This window comes from Lampetra fluviatilis, chromosome 7 (genome assembly GCF_964198595.1).
Source record: "Lampetra fluviatilis chromosome 7, kcLamFluv1.1, whole genome shotgun sequence".
Lineage (NCBI taxonomy): Eukaryota > Metazoa > Chordata > Hyperoartia > Petromyzontiformes > Petromyzontidae > Lampetra > Lampetra fluviatilis.
The window spans coordinates 14,998,424-15,021,733 of record NC_136281.1 but is presented as its reverse complement, the minus strand read 5'-3'; the positions used below and the strand labels follow the sequence as shown (position 1 = coordinate 15,021,733).

At 49.1% G+C, this 23,310-nt stretch overlaps 1 protein-coding gene across 1 annotated transcript; it reads left to right on the top strand.

Annotated features, from left to right (window-relative positions):
• Nucleotides 1-502: 502 nt before the first annotated feature.
• Nucleotides 503-22,777, top strand: LOC144933356 (thyroid transcription factor 1-like). Its single transcript, XM_078858039.1, has 8 exons — nt 503-646; nt 764-1,037; nt 7,019-7,509; nt 7,909-7,969; nt 14,613-14,691; nt 15,064-15,119; nt 22,055-22,114; nt 22,632-22,777. The coding sequence occupies exons 1-8, from the start codon at nt 503-505 to the stop codon at nt 22,775-22,777; spliced, it is 1,311 nt and encodes a 436-aa protein (XP_078714165.1).
• The last annotated feature ends 533 nt before the right edge of the window (nt 22,778-23,310 follow it).

The window sequence follows — 23,310 nt, the reverse complement described above, 5'->3', positions numbered from 1 at the left end:
CTTTTGTGGCTCGCTCCGCCCCTCCTCTCCTCGTCCCCCCCCCCCCCCCCCCGTTAAATGAACGCCGCTGCCTCCACGCATAACCCCCCGCGATAAGAGAGGCGGCGAGTCGGTCTGCGCGCACACTTAGCCCGAACGCGGCCCCGGTTTCAAGCGACTCCCGACTCCTCTCCTTTAACCTCTCTTGCCTCTCATCCACCTCTTCCCTGCCCCCCCCTCCACCCCCTCCCGTGCGGGAGGGAAGAACCTCGTGAGAACGAGAAGTGATCAGAGTGGAGAGTTGAAGCGGGCTCGTGGTGCTTGCTGTCATTGCTGCTGCTGCTGCTGCTGTTGTTATCGGTGGTGGCAGCGGTACAAGCCTCATCGTTAATCGTCGTGGTCCTCGCTATTATTTACTGTTATTTTAGTTTCTTCCTCCCGTGTTTTTTGTTGTTGTTGTTGTTGTTGTTTTCTTTTCTTTATTCCATCATCGCGTTGAATCTACGCCACCCGCTTCCGCGCCATGTCCATGAGCCCCAAGCACACGACGCCTTTTTCGGTGACCGACATCCTGAGCCCCATCGAGGAGAGTTTCAAGAAAGTGGACATGGACATTGCGGCCGCGATGGGCTCCACCATGTGTTCGGCTTACCGCTCCGCTGTGCAGGTCAGCCAGCACCACCACCCTCACCACCACCACCAGCACCACCACCAGCAGCAGCAACAGCAGCATCAGCAACAACAACAGCAGCAGCACACGCAGCAACAACAACAACAACAGCAGCAGCAGCATCAACCCAGCGCGCAGCAGCACATGGTCGGTCACGGCGTGTCGGCGGTCACGACGCCCTACGCGACCATGTCGCACGGGGTCCCGCAGTTGTCGCACGCGGCCGCGGCCGCAGCTGCCGCGGCGGTCGGCGGCTACTGCAACGGGAGCCTCGGGGGCCTGGGGGCATTGGCGACGGATCTTCCCTCCTACCAGGACGGAGTCCATCGCTCGTCCGCCACGGCCGCCGGCTGGTACGGAGCGAGTCAAGACCCGAGGTTTTCTACAAGTAAGACGTCTCTCTCGTCACCGGAGCTGTTTTACGCACTTAAAAAAAACATACAATATTATCATCTCGAATTAAAGCTTTCGTGACTGCAGGGATTCATCTTCTTGGTTCTTTCGGTAAAGTCACGTAGAAGGGAGATAATAAAATGATAAAAATAAAACATAATAAAATAATACAATTCTCACGACGTTTCGGCCACAACGCAAGCAGCCGTCATCAGGTGAAGAACAGGTCTGTCGGAAAGACAGCGTCTGAATAATCATCTCAATTGAAAACTCATTTCTTTAGAGACTGGCGTTTATTTGTTTGCGTTGAGTTTGTTGTGCTGCTCCCGCACCTCCCGACGAGCACGGTTGGGCTGCGTACGGTGCGAAAGAAGTTCAACGTACACGCGTAGCTGCTGGGACGACGCCGCGTGAGCCGAGATGAGGAATCGGAGGATGAAATCTCGCGACAAGCGCGTCCAATAGACCAGCGGCTATTTCGTTTCGGTCAGAAACCGCAGCACCGACACAGACAATACCTGCTGCCGCGTACTACCGCCGCGACTGCCAACAGCTACGCGAATATTAACAAGGACGGCATCATCATCAGCGCCGTCATCATCATCATTAAAATCGTCGTCGTCATCATCACGACCAAAAGGGGCATCACGACTATCGGTGACTGCCATCGGTGCAATAAAACAGCAATTGTCACCAATTGCTCGCATCGTCACTGCCACCACCTACACAACAATTACCACCATCGCAATCATCGCTGTCAAGATTTAACACAACTATTACCATCATCGCAATCATCGCTATCAAGATTTAACACAACTATTACCACTATCACAATAATCGCTATCAAGATTTAACACAACCAATACCACCAACACAGTCATCGCTATCGAGATTTAACACAACCATTACCACCATCAAAATCATCGATATCAAGATTTAACACAACCATTACCACCATCACAATCATCGCTATCAATATTTAACACAACCATTACCACCATCACAACCATCGCTATCAAGATTTAACACAACCAATACCACCAACACAATCATCGCTATTAAAGTTTAACACAACCAGATACAGTATAGGCAATTAAGGAAAAGTAATATTTACTAATAGAACATAAAATCGTAACTATACGTACCAAAATATATTTTAATCGCGTGCGCAATGATTGCGTTCTATTGTTGGCTATATACCAACATATTTTAGTTGGGGATGTATTTATGAAGGAGTTTTGCAGTGTTACACTCATCTGTTAATTATGAAACATGCTCCAATGGCCGTTAATTAACGAAATGTATATTTCACCTGGGTAAAATATGTTGATCAGCGCAATCTGGATCTATCTAGCGTCTATCAAACGCGACGGCGTTTTCCGGACGCTGTGCGAAGCAGAAGCGAGGTGAGCACAATGGGGAGAACGGTGGAATAAATGTACAGGTTCTCCCTCGCTGTACGCGGTTAGTAGTAGATGTCGCAGTTGTATTCGATGTAGTAGTAGGTGTAGTAGTAGTAGGCAGAGGTGGGACAAAGTCATTGTTATGCAAGTCCAAGTCGAGTCGCAAGTCATCAAATTCATGACTCGAGTCTGACTCGAGTCCAAGTCACATGACTCGAGTCCACATCTCATAGGTGGGACAAAGTCATTGTTATGCAAGTCCAAGTCGAGTCGCAAGTCATCAAATTCATGACTCGAGTCTGACTCGAGTCCAAGTCACATGACTCGAGTCCACATCTCATAGGTGGGACAAAGTCATTGTTATGCAAGTCCAAGTCGAGTCGCAAGTCATCAAATTCATGACTCGAGTCTGACTCGAGTCCAAGTCACATGACTCGAGTCCACATCTCATAGGTGGGACAAAGTCATTGTTATGCAAGTCCAAGTCGAGTCGCAAGTCATCAAATTCATGACTCGAGTCTGACTCGAGTCCAAGTCACATGACTCGAGTCCACATCTCATAGGTGGGACAAAGTCATTGTTATGCAAGTCCAAGTCGAGTCGCAAGTCATCAAATTCATGACTCGAGTCTGACTCGAGTCCAAGTCACATGACTCGAGTCCACACCTCTGGTAGTAGGTGTAGTGGTAGTAAATTTAGTAGTTGTCGTAGTAGATGTAGTAGCTCTACTAGATGTAGTAGTAGATGTAGTAGTAGATGTAATCGTAGTGGATGCGTTCCAAAAAAAAGGGCGCACAAAGCGAAACCGCACGAGGAGACAGCAGCTTGCCGAGTAGCGCACACAGTACACACAGTACACACAGTACACACACATAGTACATGCAATACACAAATAGTACATACAGTACACACACAGTACACACATAGTGCACACATAGTACATACAGTACACACAGTACACACACAGTACACGCATAGTACACGCATAGTACATACAGTACATACACAGTACACACATAGTACATTCAGTACACAAATAGTACATACAGTACACACACAGTACACACATAGTACATACAGTAGACAAATAGTACACTCATAGTACATACAGTACACAAATAATACACACAGTACACACCGTACACACACAGTACATACAGTACACAAATAGTGCATACAGTTCGCACACAGTACATACAGTACATATACAGTACACCCACGGTACATACAGTACACACAGTACACACATGGTACATACAGTACACACACGTACACAAACCGTATATACAGTACATACACAGCACACACACAGCACACACATGGTACATACAGTACACATTGTAAATACAGTAGACACAATACACACATGGTACATACAGTACACCCACAGTACACACACACAGTATACAGTGCATACAGTACACACACAGTACACACATAGCACATACAGTACGCACACCGCACACATACAGCGCACACAGTACATACAGTACACACACAGTACACACATGGTACATACAGTACACACACAGTACATACAGTACACACACACAATGTTGTCCCAGCTCCGACCGCATGGCCGCGCGTACAGTGAATTCAACCCGCACGTAGCGAATTTTGGGTAGAAATCGCTTACGACTACAGAGCGAAATCCCACAAACCGAACCCCGCATAAAGCGAGGGAAATCTGCGTCGAGGGACTGTTACCGTGGCATTTACCTCGCTTTGTGTTTTAATCTCACCCCTCCTTATTCTAAGATTAACAAACAAAATCGGTTTCCTTTAGTCGCATGATATGAACGCGTAGCAACAATTGGTCGAGATTTCTACGCACGCAAAAATATGCACATATATACACAAACGATGTCAATATTTCAACGCTGCGAGCACGCCATTCCATGTGGCGTTAGTATAAGCACCGTAATTCATTGAGGATATTGCTCCTCACGGAAAATCTCGTGGGATAATCAATGGTGAAAAAATATAAGTATGGTGAACTTAATTAAAAAAAAAATTTGACTCTAACCAATGTGAGATAATCCTCCACACGCGCTCATTCACCGTACAACATTCATTAAGTCTGCCTTGTGCCCGCAAATTATAGCCTTGTCTTATATGAGAAAAAGACAGATTTTTTAACGTCGTTAATTTCTGGTCGGATAAACGTCGCATTTAATCCGCACGTGTGCACATGTGGCGATGCTGTTACTATCATTACTTAAATGAAAGTGTCCTGTTGGCCGGCTCTAATCAAATACTTCTGCATGATGCAATGCCGGTGTTGAGTATCGGGGTTATGATATATTCGTGGTAGTCGTAGCCATGATGTTTGTGTTCATCGTGTTTGTGAGGGTAGCGTTGTTGTTGTTGGTTGTGATGGTGATGAAGATGATGACGATCATCTTAGTGAGTATATATATGGTTGATGATGGTCGTGGTCCGAAACGTGTCGGTGAGTTATGATAGTAATTGTGGAATCATTTGTGTTGGTAGGGGTGATGGGAGTGATTGGTGGTGGTGATGCTGATGGTATTAATGCTGACGTAAGTGATGATTTTGATTATTGTAGGGCAGAGGTGTGGACTCGAGTCATGTGACTTGGACTCGAGTCAGACTCGAGTCATGAATTTGATGACTTGCGACTCGACTTGGACTTGCATAACAATGACTTTGTCCCACCTCTGAGATGTGGACTCGAGTCATGTGACTTGGACTCGAGTCAGACTCGAGTCATGAATTTGATGACTTGCGATTCGACTTGGACTTGCATAACAATGACTTTGTCCCACCTCTGAGATGTGGACTCGAGTCATGTGACTTGGACTCGAGTCAGACTCGAGTCATGAATTTGATGACTTGCGACTCGACTTGGACTTGCATAACAATGACTTTGTCCCACCTCTGAGATGTGGACTCGAGTCATGTGACTTGGACTCGAGTCAGACTCGAGTCATGAATTTGATGACTTGCGACTCGACTTGGACTTGCATAACAATGACTTTGTCCCACCTCTGAGATGTGGACTCGAGTCATGTGACTTGGACTCGAGTCAGACTCGAGTCATGAATTTGATGACTTGCGACTCGACTTGGACTTGCATAACAATGACTTTGTCCCACCTCTGAGATGTGGACTCGAGTCATGTGACTTGGACTCGAGTCAGACTCGAGTCATGAATTTGATGACTTGCGACTCGACTTGGACTTGCATAACAATGACTTTGTCCCACCTCTGAGATGTGGACTCGAGTCATGTGACTTGGACTCGAGTCAGACTCGAGTCATGAATTTGATGACTTGCGACTCGACTTGGACTTGCATAACAATGACTTTGTCCCACCTATGAGATGTGGACTCGAGTCATGTGACTTGGACTCGAGTCAGACTCGAGTCATGAATTTGATGACTTGCGACTCGACTTGGACTTGCATAACAATGACTTTGTCCCACCTCTGAGATGTGGACTCGAGTCATGTGACTTGGACTCGAGTCAGACTCGAGTCATGAATTTGATGACTTGCGACTCGACTTGGACTTGCATAACAATGACTTTGTCCCACCTCTGTTGTAGGGGTATGTTGGTGTTCCTCGTGGTGGTGCTAGTCATGGTGGAATGATGGTGATGACGATTGTGCCGGCTGTACTGTTCGCGTTGATGGTTATGACTCTTCGTGTTGGTAGTGATCGTGGTGTTGGTGATGATTGTGTTGGCGATATTGACTGTATTGGTGGTCACGATTGGTCCTAACAATGGCAGTGATTGATGATGATGATCGTGTCCATGATGATCCTGTTGGTGGTAATTTCGTGTTGGTAGCAGGTGGTGTTAGTTGCGTTTGTGAATGTTAGTGGCTGTGTTAATGATGATGTCGTTGTTGGTAGTTTTGGCATTTAAGAGGTGACGCTCTTCATTGTGATGTTGATGGTGATGATGGTTGATGGTGGTAGTGACAGTGGTTGCGTTTGTGTATTGTGGATGTGATGGTTGTATTGATGATGATGATTGTAAAAGGGACAGTGTTGGTGGTGACGGCTGTGTTAGTGTTGGTTGTGGTGATGGAAGTGATTGATGATGTTGATATTGGTGATGATGGCTGCGATGGTATTTGTGTCATTGTCGCTATTGTTGTTAGTGGCGGTTGTGCCGTCGTTCTTGCTAGTGGTGGCTCTTGTGTTGTTGATGCTGTTAGTGGCTGTGTTGTTGATGTCGGTTTTTGGTGACGCTGGTTGTGTTATTGATGTCGGTGGTGGCTGTGTTCTTGTCGTTGTTATTGGTGGTGTTGGCCGTGCTGTTGCTGAGAGCGGCTCGCTAACAGACACTTGCCCCAAAAGTCTGTTAAGGCTAATCGGGGGGATCGTTGTTGTTGTTGTTGTTGAAGGCGGTGGCTGTGTTATTGTTGATGATAATGCTAGTGGCGACATCTGTGCTCGCTGATGACTAACGGCACGGCCATCAATCATCGCGTCGGTGGCAATGACAGCCTCGGCACCGCTTGCCACGAGCACTCACCGCGTCCTGCACTAACGCGTGCGTTCTAACACCACCACCCCCCTCCCCTCCCTCCCGCGTGCAGTCACCCGCTTCATGCACGGCTCCTCTTCGGGCATGAACATGGCTGGGATGAGCGCCCTCGGGGGCCTCACGGACGCGTCCAAGCCCAGCCTGGGCGCCCTGCACTCTGCCCCACGCCGCAAGCGTCGGGTGCTCTTCTCGCAGGCGCAAGTCTACGAGCTGGAACGCCGCTTCAAGCAGCAGAAGTACCTGTCGGCGCCCGAGCGCGAGCACCTGGCCAGCATGATCCACCTCACCCCGACGCAGGTCAAGATCTGGTTCCAGAACCACCGCTACAAGATGAAGCGGCAGGCCAAGGACAAGGCGGCGCAGCAGCTGCAGCAGGACTCAAGCGGAGTGTCGCAGCAGCAGCAGCAGTCGCCACGGCGAGTTGCCGTGCCGGTGTTGGTGAAGGACGGGAAGCCGTGCCCCGTGAACAGCGGCGGCGGTGGCGGGCACCACCACCATCACCACCATCACCCCGTCGGATGCGCGTCGTCTTCATCGTCCACGGTTAGCACCTCTTCATCATCCTCATCCTCTTCGTCGTCGTCGTTGTCATCAGCGGCAGTGGCGGCGGCGGCAGCGGCGTTGGCAGCAGCGGTAACGTCATCCGCGGCCTCATCCGCTGTGTCGTCATCCTCCCACCACATCATCTCCACCACCTCCTCCTCCTCCTCTTCGGGCGGGGGCCTTTTGGGCGGCGGCTCGCTACAGATCCACCAAGCGGCTCTGCACCATCACCACCACCAGCAGCAGCATCATCAGCAGCAGCAGCATCATCAGCAGCATCACCATCAGCACCAGCAGCAGCACCACCATCAGTCGCTGCAGGCGAGCCCGGCGGATGCGTCGGAGCTCTCGCCGAGCCCCCCCTCCCTGGCGCACACTCCCGTGGGCGCCATGGCGCAGATCGTGGGACAGACGCCCGATTTCAGCGTCGCGATGGCTAGTCCCAACCTCCTCTTTGGTAGTGCGTGGTGACTTCTGTCCGCTTGACGTTCAAGCGCCATCCTCTCGGTGTTTTCGTTGTTGTTGTTGTTGTGTTGTTGCTGCTGCTGTTGTTTGTTTGTTTCCGGTGAGATGCAAACCGTTCAAACTCTCCTCCTCCTCCTCCTCACCAACACTCACCCAGCACACTCACCCACCACTCGGCTATGTGCTCGATGCAACAATGCTGCTGCTATTTGATTGCTGCTGTGCACATGCAAGCTCCCACATTTTGGACAATAAACTGGTGGATCAAGACCACCCCCTCCACGTGGGGGTCATTTAACCATACTTCACCACGCCGGTCAGCGCGGATTGTCGGAAGGCGGTGGAGCATTAACAATGTTGAGAGTTATTTGAGCATACTTCACCACACTGGTGAAGGGTTTTTTTTAGGGAGCGCGCACACGTAGGAACCATAGATGTGCAGTGCAACAATGGATGTGTTCTGCACTGACCTCGGTTGACTCGCTAGGCGCCCGTCCCAAGCAGTGGCCAGGCACAAGCCTGCTTAGATTGCAAGCTCTGAAGATATCCGGAATATTCCGGTGGGATTGTGTTCATTGGCATCATGATGGTGGTGGTGGTGGTTGGTGGTGGTGGTGGTGGTGATGATGATTATTATTATTGTGACAAATTTTTGTTTTACTTGCCCATCCGACCCCTTGTTCTCCCCAGGCATTCAACTGTGTGTGAATATAATAATGATAGTGTTTGTTAAGCGGTGAAAGATACATCGTCATCGGCGTCATTATCTGCATGTTAAGTCATAGGCCTAAAACCGGAATGTAGAACTACGCTAAAACAACACGCGGCTCTGCGAGGTGTGTTCGGTGTTACCGTGCGGGTGTTTTCGGCGTGATGTCCGACGTTTCGCTGCACGCGCCTGGGAGGGGTGGTGTGTGTGTGGGGGGGGTGGGTAAGGTGGCTTCAGTTCCTCCACGCCGACGCGAAACGTCGGACATCATCATGGCGAACAACAACAACAACAACAACGCCGCGTGGTTACACACCGAGGGAACACAACACAAACACCCTCCCACGTTGGAGAGAACCGCGCGACACCGCGGCGAATGTAAAATCGCGGCGTTCAATCGAAAAGGGCCGCATTGTCGTCACGTGCCATCAGACCCGGCTCGCTCATGCTGCTGAGCGTCCGCAAGACGACGCGGCCGCATTGTTTTGGTGCCCCCCGTGCTCAAGTTGCGTGGAGCGGTGCGGTTCTCTTAGCCTGGGGTGGGTGCACCCCCTGAGGATGCGGGATGACCTTTCTGGGGGTGCGAGACGTGGCCAGATTTGAATTTTTTTTTCTTTTTTTTTAGAAGGTAAATTATCGTAAAGACAAATTAAGCACCGGGGGCACGTACGTACAACTCACTTTGTTTCATCAAACCCAATGTATTAACGACAATTTTTTTTCTTTTAAAAATTACGATTGATAACCAAAGGGGGGGGGGATGAGGGGGGTTGCAAGGGCTGCAGTGAAGGTGAAGAACCACCGAGTGTGGAAGGAACGCTCGCGCGTAACCAATTTGGCCGTTCGATAGCGGGCCGCGAACTCGCGATGAAAACACGCGGCCTGCAGTCGGGCGTTTCGCAACGTTCACCGCAATTCATGTGGCTTGTTTTTATTGTTATTATGATTGTTGTTGTTGTTGATTGTGTTTATTTATTATGTGTGTGTGTGTGTCACCGGTGTGGGCTGCGAGAACAGAACGCTATGCGACAGCTGTGACATGCCGACCGCTCTGTATGTGTGTGTGTATATATTAACACTATTTAATTGTGTCGTGGTAAAAGTGCAAATTGGCCTAATTCATTTCCCACAATAGACTTGTGAAATATGATCAATTACATACATTTGGGTGATTCGGGCTAGTCTACTACTTACTACTCGACGTCCTGTAGCACGCTTTAAAGCAACTGTATCGATATAAATACACATTACCTGTGCATGTGTGCGCGTGCGTGTACATAGCGCTTGAACACACGTGTCCAATTATGCGAATTGAACTGAGACCCGCGCGGTAATAATTGGACGTGGCGCGCCACGTGGACGGGATTGACACAGACGAAGCTTCCATCGGCACGTGAGCGATAGGTGAGCGATACGCGTAGACGCGCGCGCAATCGAATTTCGGTGGAGCGGTGGCGCAGTGGTTAGCGCGCTGCGCTACGACCCCGGCCGCTGAAATTCGTGGATTTGGCCTCACCACGCATTCGTGTGCGCCGCGCCGCCCTTCATCAGGGTGCTACTCGCAAACGGCACTTGCCATGGACAGGGGGCATCTTTTGCTTTCTACAGTTTCGAAGTGAGGCTAATGGTGGGTCCAAGAAGTCTCCCCGCGTGTACGTGCGTGTGTGTGTGCATGCTCGCGTGGTCTACGAGATGACCGGTTGACCCGATGAGACGATAAAAACATTGACCCGCCTGGGATATAATGAATCGGGGTGGACCACACTGTGACCCCCCCCCCCCTGGTGAGGTGTCACGGGCCGTGTTAATTCATCGTTCTTCGTGGGGGGGGGGGGGGGGGCATGTGTTATGTTGTGCCTCGTCGGCTTGCGTCGTGTGCCCGACGATCAACAATTGCTATTAAGGAGGTCAAAGGTGGACTTAGACGTCTCACGAGCACGCTCTCGGAAGGCTTGAAGCAGCAGGCCGCTGATACATTAAATAGTTGTATATTTAAGGAAGGGCATTTGCTTTTTACCAAGAGAGAGAGAAAAAAAAGTAAGTTATTGTAATATATTTACCATACAATTGTAAATGTTTACCTGATTTGTTTTCGGTTCTGTTTCTCGAATTCTAACGCGCAAGACAATGTTATGATTATATGCGTTTTGAGCTGTCTCATAATATAAGCTGTCATGTTTTACTGACATCTTGCACGAAGGTTAACTATATTGCATGTTATGTTCTTTAAAAAACAAACAATAAACAAACACAGCTGTCGAACGACAACTTCTAGAGAGGGTGTATCCTATGTCTCTCTACGCAGTGTGGACATTGCAAGCTTGTACGATGCATTTTGGGTCTTTTCGCACAACCGCCCTATCAATGAAAACAATACTCCAAAGACAAAGTTCCCCCGTATAGCCTTAACAGACTGTTGGGGCAAGTGCTGTTAGCGAGCACCTATGAAGGCCGGCACGGCATACGAAGGGGGTGGGTGGCCAACACCACGCCCGGCCGCCTTTATCTCCCCAGTGGCGATGTTTACACACCGCACCAGGTACTCATTTGAGCCAACCTAGGGGAGGCCCAGGACCGTTTCAGATAATCGTCACTGGTGTTGGCCGTGAGCGAAAATCGAACCCGGGTCGCCAGGTTCATAGCGCAGCGCGCTAACCGCTACACTACCACTTCACACAAACAACACACACACACACACATACCCACACACCTGGCGAGTGTCCACGCATTTTACTAACCACGATCAACCATTTCAAGTAATACAAAAAAACACAAAACTCGCCTTGCAACCACATCATGTGGTATTATGATTGCAGAGTAATTATCTAATCCCATTTCATCAACCGCACCATTGGTTCCATTTAGACAACTGGAGCTTTCCAGGGCATGAGCTCCGGAAAATATAGAGGGGGGGGGCGGTTGGGTATGGGCTGCCCCTGAAACTGTTTATTAAATTAAGCTTCAACGACACATACATCGCATTCGTCATGTGCTAACGTACCGATGTTTAACGTGCGTGCCAACCGACGTTCTGTTTGTCACCACTGTTTCATATGCGCTTACATTGATGTACTGTATATATATACAAACTACTGACGGAAGTTATATAAGAGGGGTGGATCAGAATAAATTATTGACGACATTGTATTTGGTCGTTTGCTCAGACCTACTCGCACATCATTTACACTGGTGATATCTTCACCTCTAACGTTAGTCGGGGGCTAGATTTAATTTTGTTCAATTATTGTAACATAAAGATGATGATGATGACGATGCAAGAAAAAGTCACTGTCGTTGTGTGAAGGCGCCCAGGATGCCGCGGTGACGAGGGAGATATCATCTCCCTCGCCTGGATCGCAGGAGGCACCGTGGGTTCGATCCCGGACCACTGACGATGCATCCTGGAAAAGACCAATCGGTGAATTGAAATTGCCGGCGTGACGATCCTTTCTTCTGCTAAGACGCTGAGAAATGTCCGTTCGACTCGGTAGAAAGTGTGTGTAGAACTATACCTATACGTAGCGTAAGTGCATTGTGTGTGCGTGTGTATAACCCGATGCGCCGACGTCACTTCAATCGTTGACGAGACGCTTTTTTGCCCACCCCCCTCCTCCCCTGTGTTTAAAAGCAAACGCTTAGATGGTGCGTCCTTTAATTCGGAAGATGCGTGTGACCAGATTTGTATCAATGATTTATATCGATTCTTTAGCGATGCTGGCGATGGCAGCGGCAAAAACAAACTCGCCACCTTCGCCGATATCGCTGTGGCCTGAAAAAGACGAAAAACAATATAGATAATCGGCGACGTTTCGGGCAATGGCTCTCCTTCACAGCAGTACATCCTTTTTGAATGAGCTTCAATGGCACCCGATACAACTTTTGTTAGGAGCGCGTCTTACTTTCCGGAGCTAAACTTGCCAATCGGGACAATTTTAACGGCGGCGCCGTCTCCGAAGCGCCGAGTGAACATCGGAGAGCCAAGCCAGGAGCGTGCACCCCTCCACCCCCATTCTCCACATCGCCCCCCCCCCTCCACCCCCAACTCGTGTTCACAAACATCACCAAAGTCCATCACCAAAGTCCATCACCCCCCGCGAGACGATCGCGCACGGTGGAGCTGTGCGGTGTATGGGTCTCCGATGGGAGGTCGCAGGTTGTGACCGCGTGGTGTTGTTGTTGTTGTGTTGGTTGTGGTGGTGTTGTGGTGGTGTTGTTTTTGTTGTTGTGGTGGTGGTGGTGTTGTTGTGGTGGTGTTGTTGTGGTGGTGTTGTTGTTGTTGTGGTGGTGGTGGTGTTGTTGTTGTGGTGGTGGTGTTGTTGTTGTGGTGGTGGTGTTGTTGTGGTGGTGGTGGTGTGGTGTTGTTGTGGTGGTGGTCGGCACGGCTGCAAATCAATGGGTTGCGTGCTGCGAGCAACTGGAGCGACTGAATTCCCTCGAGAATCTCTCCCCACACGAAGTGAGATTCTCTCTCCCATCCCCTCCCCACCGGCTCCGCACCAGAAGAAGTTGGGAGTGCGATCGTCGTCGTCGTCTGTCTCGGTGCTGAAGGAAAAAAACTCTCCGATTAACACGACGGCTGGCTACGTACGGTGCGAAAAAAGTTCAGCGTAGGTACTACGCTCGCAACAAACTCCCAGCGAAGAGTGAGCTATACGACAAGCATCGTAGAACAACAACAATGATGATGATACCTCCCTGGCTGGGCGAACGGTTAACTCAAGCCTCGATCAGGCAATGGACCCGTCTCGTCGTGGGTGCAGAGAGGACGGTGACGCACCGGAGGTGCCGATGAGTCTGTTGCACGCGAGTCGGTTCGGTCTTGTGGGTTCGAGGTGGTGCCACGCCAAAAAAAATAATATCGGAACTTCTTAAAGTCAGCAACTATCCTCCACCCCCCTCCCTCGCTTAACACCCCCCCCCCCCCTTCCTTTCTTCCTCCAACGTCTCTGCGTCTTCTAAACCTCGTCTTGGGAGAGAGGGACGCTGGCTTGTGCAAACAGCTGTCTGTTCAAACAACGGCGAGCCCCTAAGCCCCGGCGCCAGCGGGGTCTGCAGCTAAGAGAGACACCGTGAGTGGTGTCGAGACCCCGGGCACCGCGGCGCGGGTTTCACGTCGCGTGTGCCTCGCCCAGCAGCATCAGCAGCCACTCACAACGCCAAAAACGGCGTCTGTGCGTAGCCCCGCTTTTCCCCATGTTTTCATTTCCCTTCTTGGGAGGGGGTTGTCTTCAGGAGTGCATCAAAGGGAACTGCTGGGAAGGCTCTCACGGGCTGTTTATCGGACCCGCTGAATCACCAGCGCGCTTGTTGAGAGAGGCCTGACTCCGTCGAATCCCGGTCGAGAGTTTGCGATGTATGACACCGATGCCGATGAAAAGAGACGCTCCACCAGAAGAGGCGTGGTGGCCTACGGGATGTGTAGGCATTTGTATTTATTTTCGTGTACGTAGAGAGACACACTTGGCTAGGAGGCGGTAAGGAGAGAGGTGAAGTTTTGTAGAGTGATGCGCGTGTTTGTTTAAGAGATGGATGGAGTTCGTGGGAGACGGAATTTATATTTCTTCTTGGTTCTTTCGGTAAAGTCACGTAGAAGGGAAGTAATAAAATAATAAAAATAAAACATAATAAAATACAATTCTCACGACGTTTCGGCCACAACGCAAGCAGCCGTCCTCAGGTGAAGACCAGGTCTGTCGGGGAGACAGACCAGGTCTGTCGGGGAGACAGACGCTGAGGACGGCTGCTTGCGTTGTGGCCGAAACGTCGTGAGAATTATTTTATTATGTTTTATTTTTATTATTGTATTACTTCCCTTCTACGTGACTTTACCGAAAGAACCAAGAAGATGAATCCCTGCAGTCACGAAAGCTATAAATCGGAATCTATATATGTTTTTTGTCCGGCTCTTCGTGTATTGTCCGGTCCGTAGCCCGGGTGCTGTTCGCCACGATGTCCGACGCATCGCCGTACGTGCTCAGTGCTCCTTCGGAATCTGAATTCCGCATTCGGTTCCGAACAGACATGAGGGTGAGCTCTGTGATACGGGCGCAACGAGCGACCCGCGCAGTGAAATGTTTTCGTTCAGTTGCGAACATCAGCCACGTGTGTTGAAAGAAATGCGTACAGACATATATATATACATACACACATTCTTAACATTCTTGGCGTGGTACATCTGAGAATTGTTTTTATTTTTTCTCTCGTGGCCGATAGAGCGTTGTGTACTAAGGCCTCCACGCGCCGTATCGGTCACGGGGAGTTTTGGTTGACCATACTTCACCACTCTGACGGGGGCGACCCAGATTTGTGAGTAGCAGTGAAATCAAGGAGCCGTCGCTCCTCGTTGAGTGGGTGCCCGCGTGAGCCTACGCACGATGCAGCCGCGGCCATCGATCTCACGCGCGCGTGCCCGCCGAGTGCGTGCGCGTGTCCGCGGGTGCGAGCGAGCGGTGGCGCAGCGGTTAGCGCGCCGCCGCTACGAACCCACGGGACCCCGGATTCGATTACCGTTCGCGGACCCACCAACACCGGTGGCAATCATCATCCGAATTGGTCTCCGAGCCTCCCCTCGAGTAGACCCGGCCTCACATGAGCACCTGGCGCGGTGTGCAAACATCGCCAGGAGGGAGACGATGGACGGCCGGGGCTGAATGACACTCTCTGATAATAATGAATTTTTTTCTCTGCCCTTTATTTACTCTTTTGTATGCGCGTGTGCACGTGCGAGCACGTTTGTGCGTACGTGTGTGTAATCACCCACTGATGACGACGATGGCGGTGGCGATTATACACTGATCAACAACAACAAAAAACATTTTTTTCTGGCCTGGACTTTTGCAGCTGTTTTAGACTAATTTCAGGGTGCTGATTCCAAATCTGATCTCAGATTTGCTCTATCACATCTCATTTTTATGCTATCGGCATACCCCATTTTCATTGATTTTACCCTAAATTAACTCTGTCACTTATGATTGCAAGTTGTTGCGAGTCAGTGACTGCTTTAGTGTTAAAATATGGTGCTGTATTTTTAGAATAGTGTGTTTATAATATCATTGTATGTAGATATCCACATTTATTTAATATTTCTGCAGTTTTGATTGAAAATGCAATATTTGATATCTTAAAAACCTGATGTGATAGACAAAAACTGATGCCAGATTTGGAATCAGCACCCCAAAATTACCTTAAACCCGTTGGAATACCTTATGCCAGAAAAAGTGTGTTGACCAGTGCAATAATTGCCACGAATCAAACTCGTGTGCCGTGCCGGCCTTCGTAGGTGCTCGCAAACAACATTTGCTCCAACAGTCTGACGAAGGCATCACAGATCGGTACCTGGTGCGGTGGTGTGTAAACATCAGTACCGGTGAGACGAAGGCGGCCGGGCGTGGTGCTCGTCACACCACCACCACCACCACCACCCACTCCTTCGCTGTTCCAACCATCACTGGTGCTCACGAACGGCACTTGCCCCAAAAATGCGTGAAGGCTAAACGGCGAATCTTTATCTGTGCTTCGCTACAGTCGCCTCTTCACCTTCAACGATCTGCAACATGTGCATTGCCTTATCTCGTTCCATTCACCAAATGAAATGATTTCCTTGCAGAACACGCGATATAAAAAAAACTCATAATGTATCAATGTCACGTAACACGACCATTGGCAGATGCCGACTCCTTGATCGTGGCTAATGATGACGACGCCGATACTAAATTGTACGGGACACACACCACAATACTTAATCAATACCCCAGAGTCTTACAGCGGCACGCGTGAGTCCTGTGGAGCTCGCCATCAGATGTTCTTCGGAGACAGCGAGGCATCACGTCGACTGGGTGAAGCTGTACGCGGTTGTGCTGCACACACTCTGGGTATCACTGAAATCCACACTGCGTCAACCACCTCATTGGACTGGATGGGGAACCTTTTGCATTCATTTATGACGATCATTTAGAAAAAAAATTAAAACGTTGATTTTCACAATGCTACACGCAATAAGAAGAAGACTCCCGTTGTGTTTTCTGATCGTACCGCGTGTTGATGTCCGACGCTTCGCTCCACGGGCACCTTCGGGAACTGAGAGTTCCTTCGGAAATTGAATGAATTTTCGGCAGCGCGCGCAACGAAAGGTCGGACACCAGTGCGTATACTGTAACGCGCGGTACAAACGAGACAACGAATCGGAGAACTTCTCCGGGCACCTTCGTGTCTCGATATTCATCTCGATACTCGCAGAATTCTGCGACTAATCGTCACTCAGAGGGAATCGAACACAGAGATGGTGTCCATTGAAATTAAAATATTTTTCGCTTATATACAACTCGGGGGTGTTCGAGGGCGCCTTCGGTCAGGAAATTCACTAAAAAAAGTTGCACACGAACGACGCATTTGCGCAAGCACCCGATGCTCCGTTTTGAAGTTTTAAAATGTAACATCTTTGAATTGTATTTTTTTATTAGATAATTAAATTTCTTCATTAAAAGCTTATGTCATTTTACATCTGGAAGACTTCATTGAAAACGACATTTCGTATGTTAAGTAGATGGCCTTGCTGGGGGTTCGATTCGATGTAGACTTTCACCTGTTTGGGATTGCGGGATCGAGATCAGGCGACATAGAGCTGCTGGCCGTGCGAGAAGACCGCCGTCTGCAGATCGATTCCAACGTAATCGAACGTCTGTCCCAGCGCCTCCGTCGTTCATGCAGGGGGCGCGTATGTTTGCAGCGCCCCCTGCATGAAAACGACGGAAAGTGCAGCGTTCATCACAGAGAGATAAAGTTGTGCGCTTATATAAAAGTATGTTCACGTGACTATCATTCAGCTTTTTTTTATTGATAGCAATGTATCTGTCACATAGTGGCTTACAAGTCGTTACCATATGCGCAAATCTGGTGAAATCATGAAACATCCACTGCTGGATAGATGGAGTAGGCCTCCCCCAAAAGCTGTGGCCGTCTTCTCACGGATCCGTAGACTTCCTTCCGGCGCGCGATCCGCTTCCATCGCTCCATCTCCCCGGTGGTGGTGGTCGCCTCTCGTTGTATCGTCGCAAATGATTTTAAACTAATTTGATTACGACAGCTTTTTTGTGTTTTGTTTATTGTCCTTCCCCTCCCCCGTCCCCGCACCTACGATTAGCCACGGTTGGCTATGTACGGTGCGAAAGAAGTTCAAAATACACACGGGGCACTTGGTGCTTTCCAACAGGTCCGTATGGCGCGTGTTACAAGACGCGTAATGCCACACAAACGCGTAATGCCACACGCCTGGTGCATATTGTTTTGGTCACACGTGGTGTGCAAGTCTGCAGATAATCCGTTAACACAGGGCAGGTAAAATCCACGCGAATTATAGAAGACTCTGGAAGATTATAGAGGAAGGCGGTGCTTACATTCTGCTGGAGCAATCCGGAACGCTGTTCAGACGAGATGTTAACCGGCTCACCTGGTATACAGGAGGTCGTGGGTTCGATCTCGACCCTGAGCCATGTATATTTGGAGTCTTCATGTTCACCCCGCGGTCGCTTGGATTTTTCACCAGGTCCTCCGGTTTTACCCTCCGCATTTTGCAAAGCGTGCGTTTGAGAGTGTTTGGCTACTATACAATAACACGTGATAATTCACTTTGTTGAGCTATCATTTGTGTGAGAAAGGTCGCTTCTTTTTATAAAAAAAAAAAGGTATTTATAGTTCAGTGGGCCTTACCTGGTAAAAAAAAATTGTTTAAATAAAAAAAATTGTTCCTATATGCGTATGTATACTAACACTGCCCGCGCCTTTTGCGCGGGACATAGCGACACCACATGCCCCAAAGGATTCGGCGTCAAGTGCGATGACGTCAGCACGGCGTTAGTCAGCCCGTTGTGACGTCGCCGCCGCGTCATAGCCACGCTCGTGGCTTTACGGGAAGATGACGCCACGCGGAAAGGGGTTTCGATGTTAATCGGACGGGAGAAATCGGAGCTTCGGTGAGGATTCTACTAATAAAGCGCGTGTCACTTTTGCGGACGATGTTGGCTCTATTTTTACTTCTAGTGGGCAACGTTTTTTTAATTAAATTGCTTTTTTTTACTTCGGGGGGCAAAATATTGTGTATTTGGCAAAGGCGCCAATTTTGCGGGAATGTCCTAGCCAAGAAAAGCGTTAGTGGTGTCGAGTTTGCTTTCTCTTCGGCGAACCGTGTGCGAGATACGGAGCGTGATGGACACTTGCGCATTACGTCCATAAGCGTGCACGTGATTCAACTAATGCCTGAGGGGTTCTTTTTTTTCCATGGGCTATGATGGGTGAAGGATGATAATAGATGATGATGACGATGATAAAAGTAACATGATCTTGAGCGTGGAAATACCCAGCTGTAGTCAATAAAACATATTTAGTATTCTTGGGGAGAATATACCGAACAAAATAAATACGTAAACAATACACCTTGGTATATATATATCTGTCCCGCCATATGCATTCAATCAGCCCGCACGGCCGGGTCCATTGTTTGCTTGCATTGAACCAACGCTGCTGAAATGATGCAGTTCCAGAAAGAAAGAAAGAACGCAGCGTGGCTGATCGGATGTATCCGTAACATATATTTGTTTTAGCGAAGACATTCTCTACAGAGTGTGGTCTAGATGTCTCGTGACCCCCCCCCCCCCTAAAAAAAAAAATTAGCTGACCCCTAACATTGTCCCCCTCCCATTGGAAATAAAAAAAAATCAATAAAACCTTACCTTAAAATAAATACGTTGAAGAGAATTAAATCTGGGGACGGTCACAAGACATGTGGACCACGTTTGTGGTCCTTGTCAACAGCTCTGTGGTGGTACAGCGAGGCGCGGCTTTCGCTCGCCGCACATCTGTGATCGTGTAATTGATGTAATCTTTCATATTTTTTTTGTACCAATACCCAATTGACTTGTAGTGCGCCCAATTAAGGCAAGTAGTCTGTGGACGAGTTGCTGATTTTTTTTTCGTCTTCTATTCGGATTCTTATTACCGTTGCGTAAATGTTAATGAGCCACTCGTTATTAGTCATAAAACCGCACCGTTAACTTTGTGCTTCTATTGCATCATTAAATCTCAATATTGAGGAGGGAAGGGTAGCGAGGGGGGGGGGGTTAACTCCGCAATTAAATACGTGTCAGTCGCATGCACCGCCTTATATGGATGGAATCTGCCGATGGAGACACAAAGCGTGTCAATATTATGATACGCGGTTTTACTACAATAACAACAAACAGCAATGTGGCATCGCAGTTCTGTTGAAGGATGTTGACAGCGAGGAGAAGTGTTTACCCAGCAGTGATTAGACCATGGCTGCTGCTGATGGTGATGTTGGTGGTGGTGATGATGGTGATGGTGGTGATGGCGGTGGTGGTGATGGTGGTGATGATGATGGTGGTGGTGATGGTGATGATGATGGTGGTGGTGATTGTGATGATGATGGTGGTGGTGATGGTGATGATGATGGTGGTGGTGGTGGTGATGATGATGGTGGTGATGGTGATGATGATGGTGGTGGTGGTGATGGTGATGATGGTGATGGTGATGATGATGGTGGTGGTGGTGGTGATGGTGATGGTGGTGATGGTGGTGATGATGATGATGATGGTGGTGGTGGTGATGATGGTGGTGGTGGTGGTGATGATGATGATGATGGTGGTGGTGATGGTGATGATGGTGATGGTGGTGGTGATGGTGATGTTGGTGGTGGTGATGATGGTGATGGTGGTGATGGCGGTGGTGGTGTTGGTGGTGATGATGATGGTGATGGTGATGATGATGGTGGTGGTGATTGTGATGATGATGGTGGTGGTGATGGTGATGATGATGGTGGTGGTGGTGATGATGATGGTGGTGATGGTGATGATGATGGTGGTGGTGGTGATGGTGATGATGGTTGATGGTGATGATGGTGGTGGTGGTGGTGGTGGTGGTGGTGATGGTGGTGATGGTGATGATGATGGTGGTGGTGGTGATGGTGGGGGTGGTGGTGGTGATGATGATGATGGTGGTGGTGGTGGTGATGGTGGTGGTGGTGGTGGTGATGATGGTGGTGGTGGTGGTGGTGATGATGATGGTGATGGTGGTGGTGATGATGATGGTGATGGTGGTGGTGGTGATGGTGATGATGATGGTGGTGGTGATGGTGATGATGATGGTGATGATGATGGTGGTGGTGATGGTGATGATGATGGTGGTAGTGGTGGTCTCCTTCTTCTCGTCTCGTGCCGAACCACAATCGCGTGCATCCAGTAACGGGCACGTGGTGATGACGCTGATTAACTAAAATGTAACTTTGTTTAATTTTTTTTACCAGGTAAGGCCCCACTGAGCTATGTAGCTCTTTTTTTAGTAGCGACTTGGCCACAAAATGATAGCTCAACGGAATTGGCTCAATCGTGTGGAAATGTATAGCAGCCATGTACTCCAAACGCGTGATGTTGATTCTAAACGTGGAGGGAACACCCGCAGGACCCGGAGAAAATTCACGCGACCACGGGGAGAGAGAGACACGCAAACGCCAATAAATATACAGCAGGCGTCAGGGTCGGGATTGAACCCACGACCTCCGCTATACCAGGCGAGGTAGTTAACATCTCCCAGCCACCGCGGTGTCCGTGATGTATCCTGGCCTGCAGGTCTGGTGTGATCCTGCTATGGTGCGTGACCGCTCCAGGAGTCGGTGTGCAAACATCGCCACTGGGGGAGACAAAGGCGGCCGGGCGAGAGAAACGGTGAACGGCGTGTAAGGGGGGAGGCAAGGCCTTCATTCAGCAGTGGATAGATGATGGCTAATGCTTCTGACGATGATTATGTTTCCACAGCGTGTTTGATCTAATTATAGGAATACATTTAGAGCCATTGATATAATATTTGTTTTAATAATTATCAATTAATTCACATCATAGTAATAATACCGAGATAAAATCAAGTTGGGAGAAATATAACGTTTAAGCTTACGTCTTTAAAATGGTGCTTTGACCTAACAGTTTATATCATGCCTACAAAAAAGCTGTCTCAGCATAGTTTTCATTTTAATCATTAAAGTCTACACAGAGCATTATAGTAAAATAACTCTATTAATGTTATGAAATGTCGATTTGAAAAGCAATATACTATGATTGCGAATCTGTGGAGGCACGCATATTTCATATAAATACCTTTCTCCGTAATTGTAAACGTATATACATTGTACATTAAGCTATGCAATGCATTCATAATACTGATGATAATGAGAATAACGATTCACAACCATTTGTCACTCCACTGTGGGATGAACGCCTCACTCACGCCGCATTAATCGCGAGGGTGTTCGTTTGACCATACTTCACCACTTTTATATGCGAATGGGGATGCCGTAAACACGCGGTGCAGACGGGAATGGAACCTCGGTGGTCGGGTTCAAAGCGCACGGCACCACCGACCCTCTGCCACGTATGTTGCGTGCACACACAAACATTAAACCATTGTGACGTGGGTCGCGTTGTTAGCAAAGACAAAGATCCCCCGTATAGTTTTTAACAGACTGTTGGGGCAAGTTCTGTTAGCGAGCTTCTGTGAAGGCCAGCACGGCACACGCTGCCATGGGCGGCCAGCACTCCGCCCGCCCGTCTTTGTCTCCCCCAGTGACGATGTCTACACATCGCATCGGGTCCTCATTTTGTTTGAGATTTGAGTCGAGCTTGCCCCAGGCCCAGGAGCGGTTCTGATACAATCGCCATTGGGGGGTGCCGGCCGTGAGCGCGAATCGAACTCGGGTGGCCGGGTTCGTGGCGAGCAGCTGTCGAGAACACAGCAGACTCACTGCCGAGTCAGTCCGGCGCCTTTGTGGTTTTATTTAAACACAACAACAACATAACCACAGACATCTGTTGGGCTCCACATTGCAGGGCGATGTCGACGAATGTGAAATTGTTGAGTTGATGCTCTGCATCTGCATCGGCCGTACGAGAGAACGAGAAGGAGGAGGAGGAGGCAATGTCTGGGTTCGTCCGTGGCGCCTCCCGCACCGATACTGCCACGCTGCACGGAGCATGTTGTGTCATCGAGGAGACACAATTGCACCCCCTGCACTGGATTCCACCGGGGAACCGCTGACGCCGATGGACGGGCGCAGTGAGGATGGGTTTCCCGGTCGTTCACAACCCAACCGCCTATTGTACAAAACACACCGCTGAAAATGTACCCACCTTGCAACAAGTATCCTCTCGGGGGAAGGTGGGGGTGGGGGAGGGTGATACTTTTTTCAGGCTGAGTCCACCAAAAGGGGAGGCTCTGTATGTTTATAACAATTGGCAGTAGCGGTGTTCACGTCGGCCGAGCGAATTTGGCTCAACGGCGCGTGAACGCATTGCACGCGAACGCCCTTGCTCTCACGGTAGGATACAAATGAACACGTCGTAAGAACGTTATGATATTTACCGGATGGTTTATTTATATATATATCCATACAGTATATGCAAATGCGCATGCACAGCAGCGCTCATTAATGTATTATACATCAGACTCAGAATATGTATTCATAATGGAAGAATCCGATGATCTGTGAAGCTCTTTATCACAGATATAAGCACCTTATACTAGTCACGTGTGATGTATAACTCTTTGTCAACCCACAACTGGATAGAAGC